At 35.5% G+C, this 19,382-nt stretch overlaps 1 protein-coding gene across 6 annotated transcripts in view; it reads left to right on the top strand.

Annotated features, from left to right (window-relative positions):
- Positions 1-19,382, top strand: part of GOLGB1 (golgin B1) — a 98,476-nt gene that overhangs the window by 39,313 nt on the left and 39,781 nt on the right. For 4 of the 6 annotated variants that reach the window (XM_028110524.2, XM_028110526.2, XM_028110525.2 and 1 more), the window contains 5 exons: positions 1,040-1,153; positions 2,806-3,208; positions 5,377-5,486; positions 15,156-15,270; positions 18,156-18,229. In XM_028110524.2, coding sequence (XP_027966325.1) covers positions 1,040-1,153; positions 2,806-3,208; positions 5,377-5,486; positions 15,156-15,270; positions 18,156-18,229 — 816 coding nt within the window. Of the gene's footprint in view, positions 1-1,039; positions 1,154-2,805; positions 3,209-5,376; positions 5,487-15,155; positions 15,271-18,155; positions 18,230-19,382 lie in introns of those variants that run through there. The other 2 variants (XM_028110527.2, XM_028110529.2) reach the window with 2 other exon arrangements.

Below are 19,382 nucleotides of genomic sequence, written 5' to 3'. Positions count from 1 at the left end.
CATTTAATTAAATGATCACAGCTACTTTTTTACCTTTACATACTGCTTTCCGCTTGGTTTTAGTGTGCTCCTTATTTGGCTTCTTTTTGATGATCTTGTCTTCTGTTGCATATTAGTTATTTATTTTTTCTTGTCCTTACCTTGCCTTTTATGTGTCTAACCAGGTTGTTGGTACTGAAAAGCTGAATTTAATTGGCAAATGTATGTGGTAGTCAGAAATTGGTTTCTCTTCAGTTTGCCAATTGTAGCTTCATTAAAGACCTGAGCCAAAGCTTCAAATCAATGAAGCCAGTTTTAAACTTTGAAAAAATTAAAGATGAAAAGGAGTGATTTTGAAACCATAAAGTCTCTTCCTAAATTGATTATTCTTAAAAAAAATAATTGAGTATATTTTGGAAATTGGCTTCATTGTTTTTATCATCTACTAACTCAAAGGTATTTGTTTTTATTTAGTGTGTACTTCAGTGTGGTAACCAAAAGTGCTCCAGTGGTATTTCATGGTTGATCCATTTAATTGTTTTTGAGTGAAAACTTCTTCCAAGTCCTAAGTAATCCTTCAGAATATACTTTTTGAAGTAGAATATTAATGTATACACGTATTATTGATTTATTTATCCAACAAATGTTTATCGAATGCATGTCCTGTGCATGAAGCTAGAAGAGAAATGGTTCTTGCCTGCAGAGAATGTTCTCTTTGGTGAGTGAGATATACACGTACTTATGTTACTTAGGTGTAGGACATCGACTCTATAATTTTAAAAGTGGATGTATCATTTTCTTGATTATTGGAAAGACTCCCTAATTCAGGGGCTTGCTTGTGTCTCAGTTTAGCTGTTGTCAGTGTACTGGAGAAGGCATTTTTGGAGATTATTTTTTGCTGCTGGTTGGGGAGCATGGCATGCTGGTGTCCTACTCTTTAACCTGCCATCCTCAACATTCAGAAACCTTAAGTACACAAATCTAGATGATCTTTTGAAAGATAAACAGATAATGGTGCTCATTGGTTTAGCACATTATATCTAAAACATTTCCTTCTCAGAAATTGAGGGTGCTGCAGAGAAAGCTTGAAGAGCATGAAGAAGCCTTATTGGGCCGTGCTCAGGTCGTGGGCTTGCTGCAACAGGAGCTGACAACCGCTGAACAGAAAAACCAGGTACTGCCTTGTGAGCTTTACTGCCTGCCTTGGGAGTGGAGTATTCATTTCCACTTATTTTATTATTTATTTATTTATTTATTTATTTATTTATTTATTTAGTTTTTTATTTTGGGGGGTATGTGGGAAGGGGCAGAGGGGGAGAGAGAGAGAATCTTAAGCAGGCTCCACATCCAGGGCAGAGTTTGACACGGGGCTCCATCTCACACCCCTGAGATCATGATCTGAGCCGAAACCTAAGAGTCTGACTGAGCCACCCAGGTGTCCCCATTTCCACTTTAGTTTCCAGGCAGCATGTATAAAATCATTAGGTCTTCTGAGAATTGATGCCATTTATTCATTCTTTCAACAAATACCCTGTGCTTAAGTGGTGGTGCTAACAATGATGAGCAAAACAGATAACGTTCCTTCTCTGATGAAGCTTGCATTTCACATATTTCATTGTGGCTGTTTTTCTTTGTGCTTTTAGGTCTAGGACCCTAGTTTCTCTAGAATGTCATACTGTCCTCTAGTGCGTTTCCTTTGCTATCTCAAATGGTTCTTGTGCTTTAGGTACTATCCATTGTTTTGGTTGATTCTCTGTTGGCTTGAAGTAATTCAGCCTGCAATATTCCCCGAATCTAAAGTGATCAGACACTGATGTTCCAAAATGTTAAGGTCAAATGTCTCCTCCCAGGCTGTAACCCATCCTGTAAGTCCCTTTCTCAGACTGTCCTGACCTTCATTCTCATTGAGATCCCTCAATCCTTTTCACTTTGTTCCTCTGGTATGTTAGTTCCTTCTTGGGCTCTCTCCTTTCCCGGTGTGCTATTGCCCCCTGTTTGACCATTTGGACTATTCTTTTATCAGCCCTTGGATTCCCCGTGTCCTTAACTTACCACATCCAAGGAGCCAAGTACTAATGTGGAATCAGTGCTACAGTCCACATTCTCTGCTTGTTCAGCTGGGTGCTGCATGCTGCTGGAGGAAGTCCGTCATCTCATTCTAAATTTTCAACTTTCCTTGAGGAGGACTTTCTCGCATAGAAGCATTTTCCCGTATCTCCCATCCTAATAAAACCTATATCCTGATCCCAAGGCACCTCTCTCACTGTCATCACATAGTTGGGTTCAAATCTCAGTTGTGCCTCTTACTAGATAGTTACTATATAAATAGTTACAGCTATGTGACTTTTGGTGAATTTCCCTTCTTCTCTGCTCCTGTTAATACCTTATAAGTATCTCTCTCATGGCCTCTACCATTTTTGTATTATAATTATCTGGTTAAATGTGACTGTCCCACTGAACTCTGAGTTCCATGAGGGCAGGGACTGCATTCATTCATTAATTCAGTATTTAGTGAGCACCAGGTACTCAATATGACATGTACTGTGCTAGGTGCTGAAGAACAATGATGATAAAACAGACAAAGTCCCTTCCCTTATTGAACTTATTTTGTAATGAGAGAGACAGAAAGTAAGAGATAATGGCACAAATAAATGTGTATGAGTATAAATTGCTAGAAGTATCAAGAAGCAAAAACAGGGTCTTATGAAATTGTAGGTTAGTTCCTGAGTGTCTAGCCCCATGCTTCACCTAGAAGAGGCACTTCACTATGCGTATTGAAATGAAAGAATGAATTTATGGCTTATGAGGCTTTGCCTTTTTTCTTAGATGCTCTCTCAGCAGTTACAGCAGATGGAAGCTGAGCACAGTACTTTAAGGAACACTGTGGAAACAGAAAGACAAGAGTCCAAGATTCTGATGGAAAAGATGCAACTTGAGGTGGCAGAGAGAAAATTATCCTTCCATAACCTGCAGGAAGAAATGCATCATCTTCTGGAACAGCTTGAGCAAGCAGGTCAAGCTCAGGCTGAACTACAGTCCCGGTACAGTGCTTTGGAACAGAAGCACAAAGCAGAAATGGAAGAGAAGATCTCTCACATTTTGAGTCTTCAAAAGACTGAGCAAGAACTACACTCTGCCTGTGATGCTTTAAAGGAGGAAAATTCAAAGCTTGTCCAAGATAAGAGTGAACAGGCAGTTCATTCAGCCCAGGCCGTTCAACAACTGAAAGGTCAGTATTTGATTGCCTTTCAAGTCCTCTTGTCTAGCACCTGAGTAGCTCCTATTTCCAAATTTCTGGGATCTGTTAATGACATGATTTGCTCAAATCAGTTGAATCAGTAGAAGAATTAAGAATTCATCTCTCCTGAATTCGTTGTCATCTCTCCTGTCTCTGGCTGAAGTTATAATCTGGCTTAATATTATAATTATCATTACGGTAATAAAAACTATTGATAGTGATGTGTCATATATTAAAAAGAATGCTATGTGAAACATGACTTCCGTCTGAAGAGTTCAGTGACTGAAATGAGTAGGATTTGAATTAGTTTTTGGAAAACTCAGGCTACTTTGCAGTGACGTGGATGGAACTAGAGGGTATTATGCTAAGCGAAATAAGTCAATCAGAGAAAGACAAGTATCATATGATCTCACTGATATGAGGAATTCTCTTTAATTTTTTATTGTTATGTTAATCACCATACATTACATCATTAGTTTTTGATGTAGTGTTCCATGATTCATTGTTTGTGCATAATACCCAGTGCTCCACACAAAACATGCCCTCTTTAATACCCATCACCAGGCTAACCCATCCCCCCACTCCCTCCCCTCTAGAAACCTCAGTTTGTTTTTCAGAGTCCATCATCTCTCATGGTTTGTCTCCCCCTCCGACTTACTCCCCTTCATTCTTCCCCTCCTGCTATCTTCTTCTTCTTCTATTTTTTTTTTCTTAACATATATTGCATTATTTGTTTCAGAAGTACAGATCCTATGAGGAATTCTTAATCTCAGGAAACAAACAGCATTGCTGAAATGGTGGGGGGTGGGAGGGATGGGGTGGCTGGGTGATAGACATTGGGGAGGGTATGTGCTATGGTGAGCACTGTGAATTGTGTAAGACTGTTGAATCACAGACCTGTACCTCTGAAACAAATAATACATTAGATGTTAAAAAAAAAGAAAGAAAAAAAGATAGTAGGAAGGGAAAAATGAAGGGGGGGGAATCGGAGGGGGAGACGAACCATGAGAGACTATGGACTCTAAGGAACAAACAGGGTTTTAGAGGGGAGGGGGTGGGGGAATGGGTTAGCCTGGTGATGGGTATTAAAGAGGGCACATACTGCATGAAGCACTGGGTGTTATATGCAAACAATGAATCATGGAACACTACATCAAAAACTAATGATGTATGGTAATTAACATAATAAAATAAAATTAATTAAAAAAATATAAAAATGGAAAACTCAGGCTAGATCTCGGTGCATAGGTAGGGAGACTGGATTGCATGGCTTCATCCTTACTTCTAAAGATGGATCTGAATACTTATAGGTGATAAGCTCTTTCTAAGGAAAACTTTTATCCTGTAAGAAGGTTTAGTGAAAACTTATTTTTTTAAAAAGTGTTATTATTAAAGTAATACAGAGGCACCTGGGTGGCTCAGTTGGTTAAGCATCTGATTGTTGGTTTCGACTCAGGTTCTGATCTCATGGGTTGTGGAATCAAGTCCCACATTGGACTCCACGCTTAGTGTGGAATCCGCTTGGGATTTTCTCTCTCCTCTCCCTCTGCCCCTCCCCCACCAGAGTGCACACACTTTCTCTCTTGCTCTCTCTCTCTCAAATAAATAAATAAATAAATCTTAAAAAATAAAGTAATACATGCCTCTAATTTAATTTAATTCTAATAGAATATTTAATGGAAAGATTTTAGAAAGACTTAAGATCTCTATTGAGGAACTGAACATTAACCAGAAAGCCTCCAGGGGTATTACATGGAAACAGTGTGTTACATGAGCACACTGTCCTCTTAACTGGACTATGTACATGTTTAGAGTTGTGCTATCTTATCTCAGTGGGATTCATAATGCTTCAGTGAAGAGTGAAGAAAATAAAATTTAAAAATACTAAAGGCATTTTCAAGGGGGAAAAGAAAAATGACTTTGTGAAAAATTCTAAGCCCATTTTATTTTACCTTTTAAGGAAGTGGTTTACTGAGATGCCCTTTGGTCCTTCAGAGCATTTAAACAGTTACAAACATGTTGTCATTGGTATCATAGTTTTAATTAAGATAACTGACCTAGAGTGAATAGCATGTGGTGTATCTCTAGAAGGTAATAGCTTACCAAGTTTCAGACTTGGAGCAGAGATCATTTCTCTTTACTTACTTTCTTTTCCTTAGATCAACTTCAGCAAAAATCCAAAGAAATTAGCCAATTTCTAAGCAGACCAATCTTGCAAAAACATGAAACAGCATCTCAGACTTCTCTCCCAGATACTGAGGATACACAGGTAATTAAGTGTATGCTTCTAATGAATATGATGTTTGTCTTTGCTGTATCATACTTGGGTGCTCTAATGGTCCAGAAAGTAATATAAGCTGTCTTTTATCCAGAAAATAATTTAAGTCTTTTCTGCCTGATAAGATGCTTTTTTGGAGTTGATTCCATTTGAAAGGAATGATGAAAAACATTAAGTTAGTGTCTCAACAATGATTAATGAGAAAATAATAGATAACAAGCACTATGCTTTCAGGAGCCTTTCTGATTCTAAGGTCTTACAATTCTGTATTGAAAATAAATCATTGTTTTTGATCTTGTAATCAGTTTTCTCAGCTGAGAAGTCAGTTTTGTTTTTGGTAGACTGAAATTTGATCAGCTTTAATGCACATAATTCAGTCTAACCAGACTTAAAAGTCTATTATAGAAATCATAATCCTCCCATTAATTAATTAACAGTAAAAACTTTAATTACCAATTAGCTGTTGTTTGGCCAGTATATTCTCTTTGCCTTCTCTAAAAATCTCTATGGGAAGCTATATTATAATCACCAGAAGGCTGCTTATAAAGCATGATTATCAGAACAAGAAGAGTTAGTTTGATGATCTTAATTGGCTAGTGTCAAGCTGGGATAACTGGATTTATTCATCTCCATTACAAGATTATACCCTTCCAAACTGACATTATGACCAGCAGAGTTCCATGGTCCCTGGGCAGTACTGTGCACTGATAAAAATTTTTGCTTCCTGGTTTCTAGCATCTAGGCTTTCCAATCTCTTCTATTCTCAAAATCACAACTTTTTTCTCCAATGTTTAAGAACATTTTTCAGTAATTGCAAAAAAATTGAAAGAATTTGTTACTGAACACCTATATACCTACTATCTAGATTCTGTCAACATTTTACTATATTTGCTTTCTCAAATATCCATTTATCCATCCACCAATTCATCTTAATTTTTTGTGTTTCACAGCAAGTTGTAGACATGAGTACCTTTTTCAGCATGCATATCACTGACTAAATTTTATATTTATTAATAGTTCTTTTTCTTTGAAGTAATAAGTTTTACAGAACATGAAACATAAATATTAAGTGTACTGTTCATTGAGTTTTATCAAATGCATACACCTGTGTTACTCAAATCCCTGTCAAGATATATCATTATCACCCTACAAAGTATCCTCATATCCTTTCACAGCCAATCACATCCTAACCTTCTAGGGCTGACCAGTGTTTTGTTTTTTTCACCATAGATTAATTTTGCCTGTTTTACAACATCATGTAAATGTAATCATGTAATATATATGCTCTTTTGTGTAAAGCTTCTTACACTCAGCATGTTTTGAGTTTCATCCAGATTGTTTCTTATATCATAATATACTCTTATATTGCTGAGAAGTATTCCATTTTGTGAATATACTGCATTTTCCTTTTGCATTATTGTGCTGTAATTTCCTGTTGATGAATACCTGGGCTTTTTCATGTTTTGGCCATTATGAATTAAGCTGCTATAAACATACTTGTACAAGTATTTGTGTGGACATATGTTTTCATTTGTCCTCAGTAAATACTAGCTGAGGAATTGCTGGGCCATAGAGTATGTATTTAGCTTTATAAGAAATGGCCAGATCGTTTCCCAAAGTCATATTATTTTATATTCCCACCTAAGATATATGAGAATTCTAATTGTTCCACATCTTTTCCAAGATTTGATACTGTCAGTTTAAAAAATTTTAGCCATTCTACTGGGTGCATAGTGGTATCTCATAGTTTTAATTTTCATTTCCCTGATGACAAATGATGTTTGACATTTTTTCTTGAGATTCTTGGCCATTTATATATATCTTCTTTTGATGAAGTGTCTTTTCAAGTCATTCCTCCACTTAAAAAATCAAGTTCTTTGTCCTTTTATTACCAAGTAGTAGGGATTCTTTATATATTCTGAATGTCAGTTTATTTTCAGATCTTTTTGGTGACTGTTTTCTCTCACACTGTAGCTTCCCTCCTATTCATGTTCTTCATGATGTCTTTTAATTAGCAGACATTTTATAATTTTGATGAAATCTATCATTTATCAATTTTTTTATGGATATCATTTTCTGTCTCCTATGAAACCTTTGCTTAATGCCAAATCATGAAGAATTTTCTCTTGTGTCCTTCCACAAGCTTTATGGTTTTAACTTTCCCAGTTAAGTCTCTGAACCTCACATAAATTTTTGTGTGTGGTGTAAGGTAAGGGTCAAGGTTTATTTGGATTGTTGACAGTTTTTGGCTATTATAAATAAAGCTTCTGTGAATATTCTTTTACAAATATTTGTTTGGACCTATGCTCTCTTTACTCTCAGTAAATATCTCACAGTGGAATGCCTGGGTCATGTAGGTATTTGGGAGGTTTTAAGATACTGCCAGACTGTTTGCAAAGTGGTTTGTACCATTTTCCATTCCCACCATCAGTGTATGAGAGTTCCAGGGATAAGCCTCCCTTGGTAATGACACAGTATCCTTCTATTTTGTTGAATTACATTTGTTAAAATTTTGTTTTAAAGTTTTGCGTCTGTGTGCATGAGGAATGTTTGTTGTAGTTTTTTGTAATTTCTTTATCTGGTTTTGCAGTATGAGTAATGCTGGCCTTTTAGAATGAATTGGGAAGTATTCCTTCCTCTTCAGTTTTTTGGGGGAAGATTTTGTGTATACTGGGTATTATATTTTCCTTAATGCTTTGTGGAAATACACCAATGAAGCCATCTAGTCCTGGAGTTATCTTTGTGGGTGCATTTTTCTCTACTAATTCCATTTGTAGCTATATGGCTATTCAGGTTATCTATTTCTTTTTTACTGACCTTTGGGGTTTTATATCTTTTAGGGAGTTTGTCCATTTCATCTAAAGTGTCAAATTTATAGGACTAAAGCTGTTCACAATCGTCCCTAATTATCCCTTTTAATATCTGTAGAACCATAGTGATGTCAGCTCTCTTATTCCTGATACTTGTAATTTGTGTTTTCTCTTTTATACAGGTTAGACTGCCCAAAGGTTTACTAACTTTACTGATCTCAGAAAATCAGCTTTGGTTTCATTGATTCTCTTTTGTTTTCTGTTTTCTATTTTATTGATATCTACTTATTATTTCCTTTCTTTTGTTTATTTTGGATTTGATTTCTTCTTTTCTTAGCTTCTTAAGGTAGAGGCTGAGGCCACTGGTTTGAGAACTTTCGTTATTTCTCACATAGGTGTTTTGTACTATAAATTTCTCCCTATAATCTGCTTTGGCATATCCCACAAATTCTGTTGTGTTTTCATTTTCACTTAGTTCGGAATATTAATTTCCTATTTGATTTCTTCTCTGCCTTGGGTTATTTAGTTTCCAGATTTTTGGGGATGATGTGCTCAGAGCTCTTTCTATTTCTGATTTTTATTTTAATTCTAGTATATGTGCTGCCGAAGCGAGCACTGTTTTTTATTTTAATTCTATTGTGGTCAGAACATACTTTGTATAATTTGAATCTTTTAGAATTGATTGAGACTTTTATGGCCCAGAATATTGTCTCTTTTGGCAAATGTTCCATGTGTACTTGAAAATAATGTATAGTTTGCTGTTATTGACTGGAGTGTTCTATAAATGTCTATCATGTAAGGTTGGTAGATAGTATTATTCAAGTATACTATATCCTTGTTGCTTTTCTGCTTGTTCTCTCACTTATTGACTGGAGTATTAAGATCTCAGATTATAGTTGTGGATTTATCTATTTCTCCTTGTTCTGTCAGGTTTCACATCATGTATTTTCAAACTGTGTTACTATGGGCTTAAACATTTAGGATTTTTAGGTCTTAATTAAGTGACCCATTTATCATTATGGAATGACCTTTATCCCTGGTGACATTTGTGACATTCTTTGCTTTGAAATGTCCTTTTGTTTGATATTAATATAGCTACTGGACTTTTTTTTTTTTTTAAGATTTTATTTGTTTAATTGAGAGCGAGAATGAGAGTGAAAGAGAGCAAGAAAGCACACAAGCAGGGCGAGGGGCAAAGGGAGAAGCTGACTGAGCCAACCAGGCACCTGGCTTTTCTTTATACTGGTGTCAAAAGATATATCTTTTTTGCATTCTGTTACTTTAAACCTATTTGTATCTTTGTATTTAAAGTGCATTGCTTGTATGCAGCACAGAATTTGAGCCTCCTTCTCATCCAGTATGTCAGTCTCTGCCTTGTAAACTGGAGTGTTCAGACCCATTTACATGAATGTTATTGATATAATTTCAAAAGTCCTCTCCCCTTGCTATTTGTTTTCTATTTTACCAATTGTTTTATCTTTTTTTTTTACTTTCTCTTCCTTTAAATAACTAGGTTGAGTACTTTTTATGATTTTGTTTTTCTCTTCTTATAGGTTATTAGTTATAATTCTTTGTTTTGTTATTCTAGTGGCCACATTATGGATTATAGTCTCTATCTTTATCATAGTTTACCTTCACATAGTATTATGCTGCTTCCTGTATAGAATAAGAACTTTATACTCACATACTTGCATTTCTTCACCTCTGGGATTTATGTTGTTATTGTTTTACTGACATACATATTATAAACAAAAAATACAAAAATATAACATATATAAACAAATTGTTATGTAAATGGTTATTTTATTCAATTATTTTTTAAAGACAGTCAAATAATAAAATATTTAACTATCACTGCAGTTACTATTTCTGGTACTTCTAATTCTTTAGGGTAGATCAGGGATTGGCAGTCTGTTTCTGAAAAGGGTCAAATAGTGAATATTTTAGGCTTGTGAGCCATATAGTCTTTTTTGCAGCTCTTCAACTGCCATTATAAAGCAAGAGCAGACATAGAACAAAGGCAGACAAATGGTTGTGACAGACTTCCAGTGAAACTTTACTTCCAAAAATAGGTAGAAGGCCTGAAAGTTGGTGAACTCTGGTGTAGTTTCATATTCCCATCTGGTATTGTTTTCTCTCTGCCTGAAGGACTTCCTTTAACTTGCGTGTGTGTGTGTGTGCATGTGTGTGCATGTGCATGATTGTGCAGGTCTGCTGGTGATTTCTTAAAGCTCTTATATGTCTGAAGACATCTTTATCTCTCCATTGTTGTCAAAAGATATTTTTGCTGACTACAGAATTCTACATTGATAGTTTTTTTTTCTTTCAGTGCTTCAAGGCTGTTACCCTACAGTCTTTTTTCTTGCATTTTTTTTTTTTTTGACAAGAAATCTGCTATCATCATCCTTGCCTTTTTTTTTCTTTTCCTGGCTGCTTTTAGGGTTTTATAACTGGTTTTGAATACTTAGATTAGGCTGTACCTTAGTGTAGTTTTCTTTGTTTCTTGTGCTTGGAGTTGATGGAGCCTTTTGAATCTTTGTATTTATAGTTTTCATCAGTTTGGAAAATTTTCCACCATTAACTAGTCAAATAATGTTTTCTGATTCTCTCCCCTCCTTTGGGGAATCCATTCACACCTATATTAGATTACTTGAAGTTTTTCTAGAATCCACTGATGCTCTTTTAATGGTTTTGGGTTTTTTTTCTTTTATTTGAGTTTCTATTTCATGTCTTCAAGTTCACTAATCTTTTCTTCCTTAATGTCCAATTTGTTGTTAATCCCATCTCATGTTTTATTTATCTGAAACATTGCAATTTTCTTTTCTAGAAGTTTGCTTGGGCTTTTAAAATATATATTCTATGGTTTTATTTGATCTTTTTGCATATACAGAATGCAGTTAAAACTTTTTTAATGCCCTTTTTATTTATGTATTTGTTTATTTATTTATTTATTTATTTTAAGTAGGCTCTATTTTAAGTAGCCCAGTGCGGGGCTTGGACTCGCAACCCTCAGATCAAGACCAGAGCTGACATCAAGAGTTAGATGTTTAATTGACTGAGCCACCCAGGTGCCCCAGCCTTATTTTTTTTAATTGAAATATAGTTGACACACAGTGTTACATTACTTTCAAGTGTACAACATAGTGATTCAACAATTCTGTATATTATGCAATGCTCACCATACAATGCTATTATAGAACCATTGACTATATTCCCTATGCTGTGCCTTTCATCCCTGTAACTTATTCATTCCATAACTGGGAAGCCAGTACCTCCCACTCCCCTTCACCCATTTTGCCCCCCCACCCCCTCTGGCAACTATCATTTTGTTCTCTGTATTTATGGGTCTGTTTCTGCTTTTTGTTTGTTTTTTAAATTCCGCCTAGAAGTGAAATCATATGGTATTTATCTTTCCTTGTCTGTAAAGTCCTTATCTTTTATTTCTAACATCTATGTCAGTCCTGGGTCAGTTTCAGTTGATTATTCTCTTCATTGTGGCTTATATTTTCCTGCTTCTGTGCATTCCTAATATTTGATTGGTTGCCAGACACTGTGGGTACTGGGTATATTTGTATTCACATAAATATTTTAATGGGATGCAGTTAAGTTACTTGAAAAAATTCGATCCTTTTGGGTCTTGCTTCTTTGATTTATTAGGCAGGTCTCCATCAGTACTCAGTCATTCCTTGCAACTGAGGCAAGACCTCACTGAGTATTCTACTCGATACCTTGTGAAGTCTTAAGTTTTCCACATTTGGCTGTGGGAGCAAGCACTCCTCCAGGCTCTGTGCAGCACCAAGTATTGTTTTCTAATCTCTTCAGATAGTTTTGGATAGTTCTGATAGCCTTGGATGACTTCCTCACATTCATGTCCTGCTCTGTACCCCACCAAATACTTGTTGTGGACCCTCTGCAGATCTCCAGGGTTTTTTCTGTATACAGCTCTCTCCTGTCTGGTACTCTGTTTTGAACTTCACTTACCTTGATTTCCCTCCTCAACTCAAGGATTCCACTAGGCTCTGCTTAGGTTTTTCCCTTCTTGGGTCACAGCCTGGAAATTGGCTTAATGCATTAAGCTTGGTCAGGCGTAGGCTCACCTCATTCTTTCCCACCTCTTAGGGATCACTCCCCTTAGTTGCCTGATCCCTAGTATTTTGAAAATTATTGTTTCATTATTTTATCTTTTTTTTTTTTTTTGTGGTTGTTTCAGGTGGGAGGATAAGTCTGTTCCATTTTACTCTGGCAGAAACAAAAGTCCTCTATTGGATTTTTAGCTATATCTTTTTACAAAAATACTTTTAAGTGGTTGCTTTAGGAAGTATATACATCTTTAACTTTTCAGTCTTCTTAGAGTAATTACTTTAAACTTCACCTAAAATGTAGAGATCTTGTCATCATAAATCCTTTCCCTATTCTTTATGCTGTAGGTGCTGTATGTATTATATTAATGAAAGTTAGAAGTCCCATAACACAATTTTAACATTTATATTTTATTGGTTTTTTTTTTTTAAAGATTTTATTTATTTATTTGACAGAGAGAAACAGCGAGAGAAGTAACACAAGCAGGGGGAGTGGGAGAGGGAGAAGCAGGCTTCTCACAGAGCAGGAAGCCCGATGTGGGGCTCGACCCCAGGACTCCGGGATCAGGACCCGAGCTGAAGGCAGACACCCAATGACTGAGCCACCCAGGCACCCCTAACATTTATATTTTAAACAGTCATATGTATTTGAAAGAAATTAAGAGGAAAATGTTGACTTTTATACTTACCCATATGTTTACTATTTGTGATGCACTTTCCTATCTGATAATCAGATTTCCGTCTGATACCATTTTCCTTCGACCTCTAGAATGTCCTATGGTATCTTTGTAGTGCAGATCTATTGGTGAAAAAATTCTCTTAGTTTTCTCTTATCTAAAAATGTCTTTATTTCGCCTTTATTCCTCAATGATATTTTGTACTGGATATGTAATTCTGGATGGACAGAATTCAGGACTTTAAAGATTCTGTTTTACTATTTCCTGGACTACATTTTTCTCCCAACAACTGGTGAAATTATTCAAATGATTGTTCCCCTCCATGTAAAGTATTGTTTTTTCTTGGATGATTTTAAGACTTTTCTCCTTATCTTTGTGACATACTTAGTTGTGGTTTTCTTTGTAATTTTCTCACCTAGATTTTATTGAATTTCTTATATGTATAAACTTATGTTTGCAAAAATTTTTGTTATTATTTCTTCAAATAATTTTTTCCTTCCATTATGTCCTTGCTCTCCTGTGGTACTCCAATTACAAATATATTGAACCTTTTATTTTCTCACAAGTTCCTGAGGCTCTGTTCACTTTTTTTTTTTTTTCAAACTTCAGATTGGATAATTTTGGTTGATTTCTCTTCAGGTTCACCAAGACTTTCTTCTTTCATCTAGCTTTTACTATTAAGCTTACCCATTGAGTATTTCATTTCAGGAATTCTGTTTTTTAGTTCTAGAATTTCTGGGTAGTTCATTATTTTGCAGTTTCTTTGTACTACTAAGATTTCCTATCCTTTCTTTCCTCTCTTATGAGCATATTTTCCTCTATGTCCTGAGCATACTTATAATAGCTTCTTTAAAATTCTTTTTTTCTACTTCTAAAATCTGCATCATTTTGTGCTTGGTGTTTGTTGATTATGTTTTCTCTTGAGAATAGGTAACATTTCCATGTTTCTTTGTGTGATGAGTGATTTTGTATTGTAACCTGAATATTGTGAATGTTTTGTTCATAAGATTCTCTTCTTTTTAAAACTCTGAAGAGTTTTGATTACTTTTTAAAAGCCAGTAATTTGGATTCAAACCACAAACTCTGGCGTGTGATAGGCAGCATTCAAAACTCAATTATTTTTGCCTTAGCTCTTCTGTTTTGAGTCAGCTCTGCAAATGCATAGTTCATTCTTCAGCCAGAGATTGGGCTAAGTTTATACATAGACTTTAGGGCTCCCTCTTGCTGAATTTTTTCTCCTTTCTTTGATTTTACCTCTCATAGTCTGGCAGCTCTGGTTCTCCCAAAGTCTGTCTTCTCATTTTCCAAGTTCTCATTCTGTGGCTTTTCTATCAGTGTTTTACTTGCTCTTAGTGTAATGAAAACTGGGAACTTCCCTCAGGATAAAAGTCATAGAATCCTTAAACTCATCTCTTGCCATTTTTTTAAACATCAAATGAATATTTAGGACTGAGTGAGCTATACAGACCCTCAAGGCTCAAAAATTTTGCACTTTTATGAAGAATTGTATAAATTAATCCCCTTGGAGAAGAAAAACATATAAAATGACATACAATTAAGGATGTGTCATAATTAGTTGTATGCCTCACTAGGAAAACCAAACCAATATGGATGCATAAATGAAGCACAAGATAATTTTTATTATCCTTGAAAAAAAACAAAAACAGCTATGGCTCTTCTTCCTTTTTTAAAGGTTACATGTTAACTTTTGTTCCTGTCCTTCTTTGGGAGTCTCTCTTCATGTTTAGTCTCCTATATGAGAGTGACCTTAGTATCAAGTGGCATTAATCAAACTTTGTAATATTACTTATGGACCTGAAAATCTTTTTTCTTATGCAATAGACTTGAGATTTTTGTCTTTGTAATCCAGGGTCCATTTTTAAATTTGAAAGCCAAAGAACTAGAAGTGTGTGTGAAAGATTTTTTATCTTCTGATAAAAAGCATTACTTTAAAGATGCAGATAAGTAGATGCCATTTTTAAAGTATTTTCATGCTAGAGAACTTGTAGAAGACAAAAATGCCAGAGCCTCCCTGGGCATTAGTGTGAAAGTTTTCACTGAGAATCATTAATTTGTTGTCTTTCTACAATTTAGGCAGTCACTGAGGAGAATATTGCCTTTTTGCAGAAGCAAGTGGTAGAACTAGAGAATGAAAAGAGAGCTTTGCTCCTTAGTTCTATAGAACTGGAAGAGCTGAAAGCTGAGAATGGTATGTATAAATGAAAACCATAATTCTCTCTTTTTAACCTACATGTGCCTCTACTTTTATCACTTACATATATAACATGTAGATTTTCTGATTCTATGACAATAAAGATCTTAGCACAGCTGGTAGTTATTAAAGATAGGATTAATACACAATAAACAATTAAAGCACTATACCAGTGTTTATGTAAGTATAACATTTTGCGTTATGGGCTATAAATGCTGCAGGATGTCTGTATTATATTTATTTTGGAGTGGTCAAGGAATCTTTTCAGGGGCATGGCTTGAATAGGACCTTAATAAGATGATGAATTTTTAAATAGGCAAAATGAAGAAAGAAAGGACATTCCTGGTAATAAATTTGGGGGATGAGGTAACACAGATCAGTATAAATAAAAGTCCAAAAGTAGAAAACATTTTTGGGTTTTGCTCATGCTATATACTGCTTACAACCCTATCCCTTTAGCCAGGCTAATTCTTACTCATCTTTCAGGCCTCAACTAGGGTATTATCTTTTTTAGGAAGTTGACCCTGATCCCTGTCAGTTGGGTTAAATTTTTGTGCCTCTATAACGTTCTTACATTCCTTTAACATTGTGTTAAAATCATCTGTTTATGTTTATATTTTATTCTATAAGATCTTCAGAGATAAAGTATAAGCCTTTCAAGTGTAGGAACAATTTTTCTTTTTCATCTTTGCTTTACTTTTTGCCAAGAACTAGTACAGTCCCTGGCAAATAGTGGCTGCTAAATAAAGTTTTGTTGGATTGAACTAAAGTTAGCATTTTATTCTGGTAGACTGTATGAATAGTTAGTAAAAATAAATACTTCCTGCCATTTATCACTTACTTCACAAGAACCTTGATGGTTTTAGTAACATGTAGTTAATAGTGCATTAATGATCTATTTTATCCTTGATAAACTGGACTACTGTGCTTTATCTTCTAAGAGTGAGAATGAATTTGTACCATTTCTTAAACTCCAAAGACAGTTGGGAGTTTCCACCTTAAGCATTTTTCAGTTCTCCTTAGCTCTAAATACTGGAGATTATATATCTTTATTAGACCGTGCCCACCATTGCTGATACCTAAAGAACACCACAAATTCAGCTCATTATTCAACCCACTTGAAGCACTTCTTTGAGACCTTATCCATGATGCTTATTTTGCAGTTTTGCAAACAATACCTATCACTGTCATGTAGCTTATTATAGTTTAGAGGTGTTACATGAGTTCTGTTCTCTTTGCTTTATCCTGCAGGGATCACTGGCCTTAAGATTTTCTGTATTAATTTTTGTGTTTGGTCTCAGGTTACTTTTGCTTCATGTGTCATATTGTATTCAACTCACCTTTTGTACTTCCATTTCTACCCATGGTACCTCTTCCTCAAATAATCTTGTGAGGTATCTGAACACATTATATACTGTCTTGAATTTATTTGTTTCATGAATTGTCATTCATTCATTTAGCAGATTTCTGTGGTACCTATTCTATGTGCCAGGCAGTAGTGTAGTTCCTGCAGATACTGCCCTGAGCATATTAGAGGGGAAGATAGGCCATAAACAGGTATATAAATAAGAACATTTCAGAGAGTGATAAGTATTATGATAAAAATAAAAAGAAAGTGCAGGTGTGCCTGGGGGGAAGAGGAAAGCAGTATTAGAGTGGTCAGGGTAGGTCTCTCTGTTAACTTGAAACCTGAATGATGAAAAGGGGATGGCCATGCAAACAGGCTGAGCAAAGAGCATTCTAAGCAGAGAAAAAAAGCAGGGCAAATAACCATGAGGTCTGAATAAACTTGATATGTTTGCAGACAGAAGTAAGACCAGTATTTTGGGGAGTAGAGTGAACAAAAAAGGGTTAGTGCTGAAGAGGAGGTTGTAGAGTAAGTGGGGTCAACTCATGAGAGCCCATGTAGGTCACATTAAGACATCTAGATATAGTGTACAAAATATGCTTTTTTCCCCTTTGCTATATCTGTCTTAGCTTCTCAGAAAGAGTATAAACTTCTTGGGGGCATATTAATAATCAGTATTTTTATCTTTGAAGGTACTGCTACCCTTTTTATATATATGTGCATTAAAATAGAACATGGGGTAGAACTTGGAAGACTGGATTATGATCCCAGCTCTCTCTGAACTAGCCATAGGTCATGTCATTCTTTGTTTCCTTAGATGGTCATTGAGGAGATTGCATAGCTCTGTTCTAGTGCAAAAACTTGCTGTCTTTATGAACATATGTGAAAGAACATTGAAGACAAGTGCTATATTAACGTAAAATGTATAAATATATTTTTAAGATTTATTTACTTTGGAGAGGTAGAGAGCATGCGTGAGCAGGGGGAGGGGCAGAAGAAGAGGGAGAGAGAATCCTCAAGGAGACTCCCTGCTGAGCACAGAGCCCAATGCAGGGCTCAATCGCAGGACCCTGAGATCATGACCTGAGCTGAAATCGAGAGTTGGCTGCTTAACCAATGGAGCCACCTAGGCACTCCTAATATAAGATGTATATTATGAACACAGTAGGGTTATGGATAAACCAAGGCAAATTTATTGCCCAAGGAGTCCCAAATAATGCCACAGAAATAGCTGCTACTTGTTACATGCTCTGGCGTCCTTCTTCTTTAAAGCCCTCCACTATTTATATATACTTCACTCAAATTAATTATTATCACCTACCACTTCTGTCTTTTTTTCTTGCACCATTCTGTCTTTTAGCTCATCTTCTCGTGCCACTTCTTTTTAATAATATAAATCTTTTATCTTCCCAAAACTATTTTATTTCTTTCCTCTTGATTATTTCATGCATCTCCAGTAGCCTCACAGTCATACCTCTGTTTTCTCAAACACTCTACATAGATCATCTAAGTATATTTATTTTGTGACTTTCAGAAAAACTATCTTCTCAGATTACTCTCTTGGAGGCTCAGAATAGAAGTGGAGAGGCAGATAGAGAAGTCAGTGAGGTAAGTGATAATGTTCTTAAAAATAACCAGAATGTGAACTAGATCAAGAGGAGTTAGCTTCAAACCTAAACATTTCTGCAGTTTTCTAATGTTGACTGAGCATTACATTACCTAGAAAGTGAGATCTATTTAAGAAAGTCATAATGGTTATTATTTCCCATTTAGTCTCATTCATTTCTGAATATTTGGAGTTTTTAAATTTGTCCTGAACCAAATTGCAAGTACAGTAGCCATTTATTTGGGATTTGATAATCCATTTCTCATACTGGGTTACTATTTATCTCAAATTCTTTTCCCATCTCAGAAAAGTTTCTCAGTGAGATTAGGTAAAATCTCTAGTTCCCCTCCACTAAATTGGTCTAGGTTCATTTCAGATTATATTAAAAAGGGAATTTTTGAAGATTGGTGCTTTTTATAACCTGAAGATTACTATAAGAAATGTGTGGTTCTTTAATATTTTGTTGATTTAAGATTATTGTTAGCTGTATTGTGCTAAACTGGCTTTATTCTTCCAATCAAGAAGTCCATGATAGAGTCATAAATGGCCTTGAGGAATAATGTAACTTTAGTATCTGCTAAAAAAAAAAAAAAAAGTATCTGCTTATTATATTAGAGTTCTTCAGAGAAACAAAATAGGGAGTGTGTATATATGTAGAGAGAGATTTATTTTAAGGGAATTGGTTCATGCAATTGTATAAGCTGGCAAAGCCAAAATCTGCAGGTTAGGTAGGCCAGCAGGCTGGAGACCCAGGGAAGAGTTACAGTCTGAAGGCAGCCTGCTGGCAGAATTCCCTCTATTTGGAGGTGGTCAGTCTTTTTTTTTTTTTTTCCCTTGGTTAATGCCTTCAGCTGATTGGATGAGGCCCACTTATTTTATGGAGGGTAATCCACTCAAAGTGTACTGATTTAAATGTTAATCTCACCTAAAAAAATACCTTTACAGAAGCATCTGGAATAATGTTTGACCAAGTATCTGGGTACTATGCCCTAGCCAACTTGACAATAAAATTAACCACTACACTTATATTCAGTATCTTTTGATGGGACTACTGATGCTCTGTTCACAAAATTGGCAAAAGGAAACTAAATTTTTGAAAGTTGTAGCATTATATGGATACTGGCAGAGTAAAAATGAATCTTGGGCAAGCAGGTG

Source organism: Eumetopias jubatus, unplaced genomic scaffold (assembly GCF_037043125.1).
Source record: "Eumetopias jubatus isolate StellerSeaLion01/CBP00866 unplaced genomic scaffold, mEumJub1_p1.0 scaffold_1, whole genome shotgun sequence".
In the NCBI taxonomy this organism is placed as follows: Eukaryota; Metazoa; Chordata; class Mammalia; order Carnivora; family Otariidae; genus Eumetopias; species Eumetopias jubatus.
Note: the sequence above shows the minus strand (reverse complement) of the source record. Positions and strands in the feature narration are given on the sequence as shown.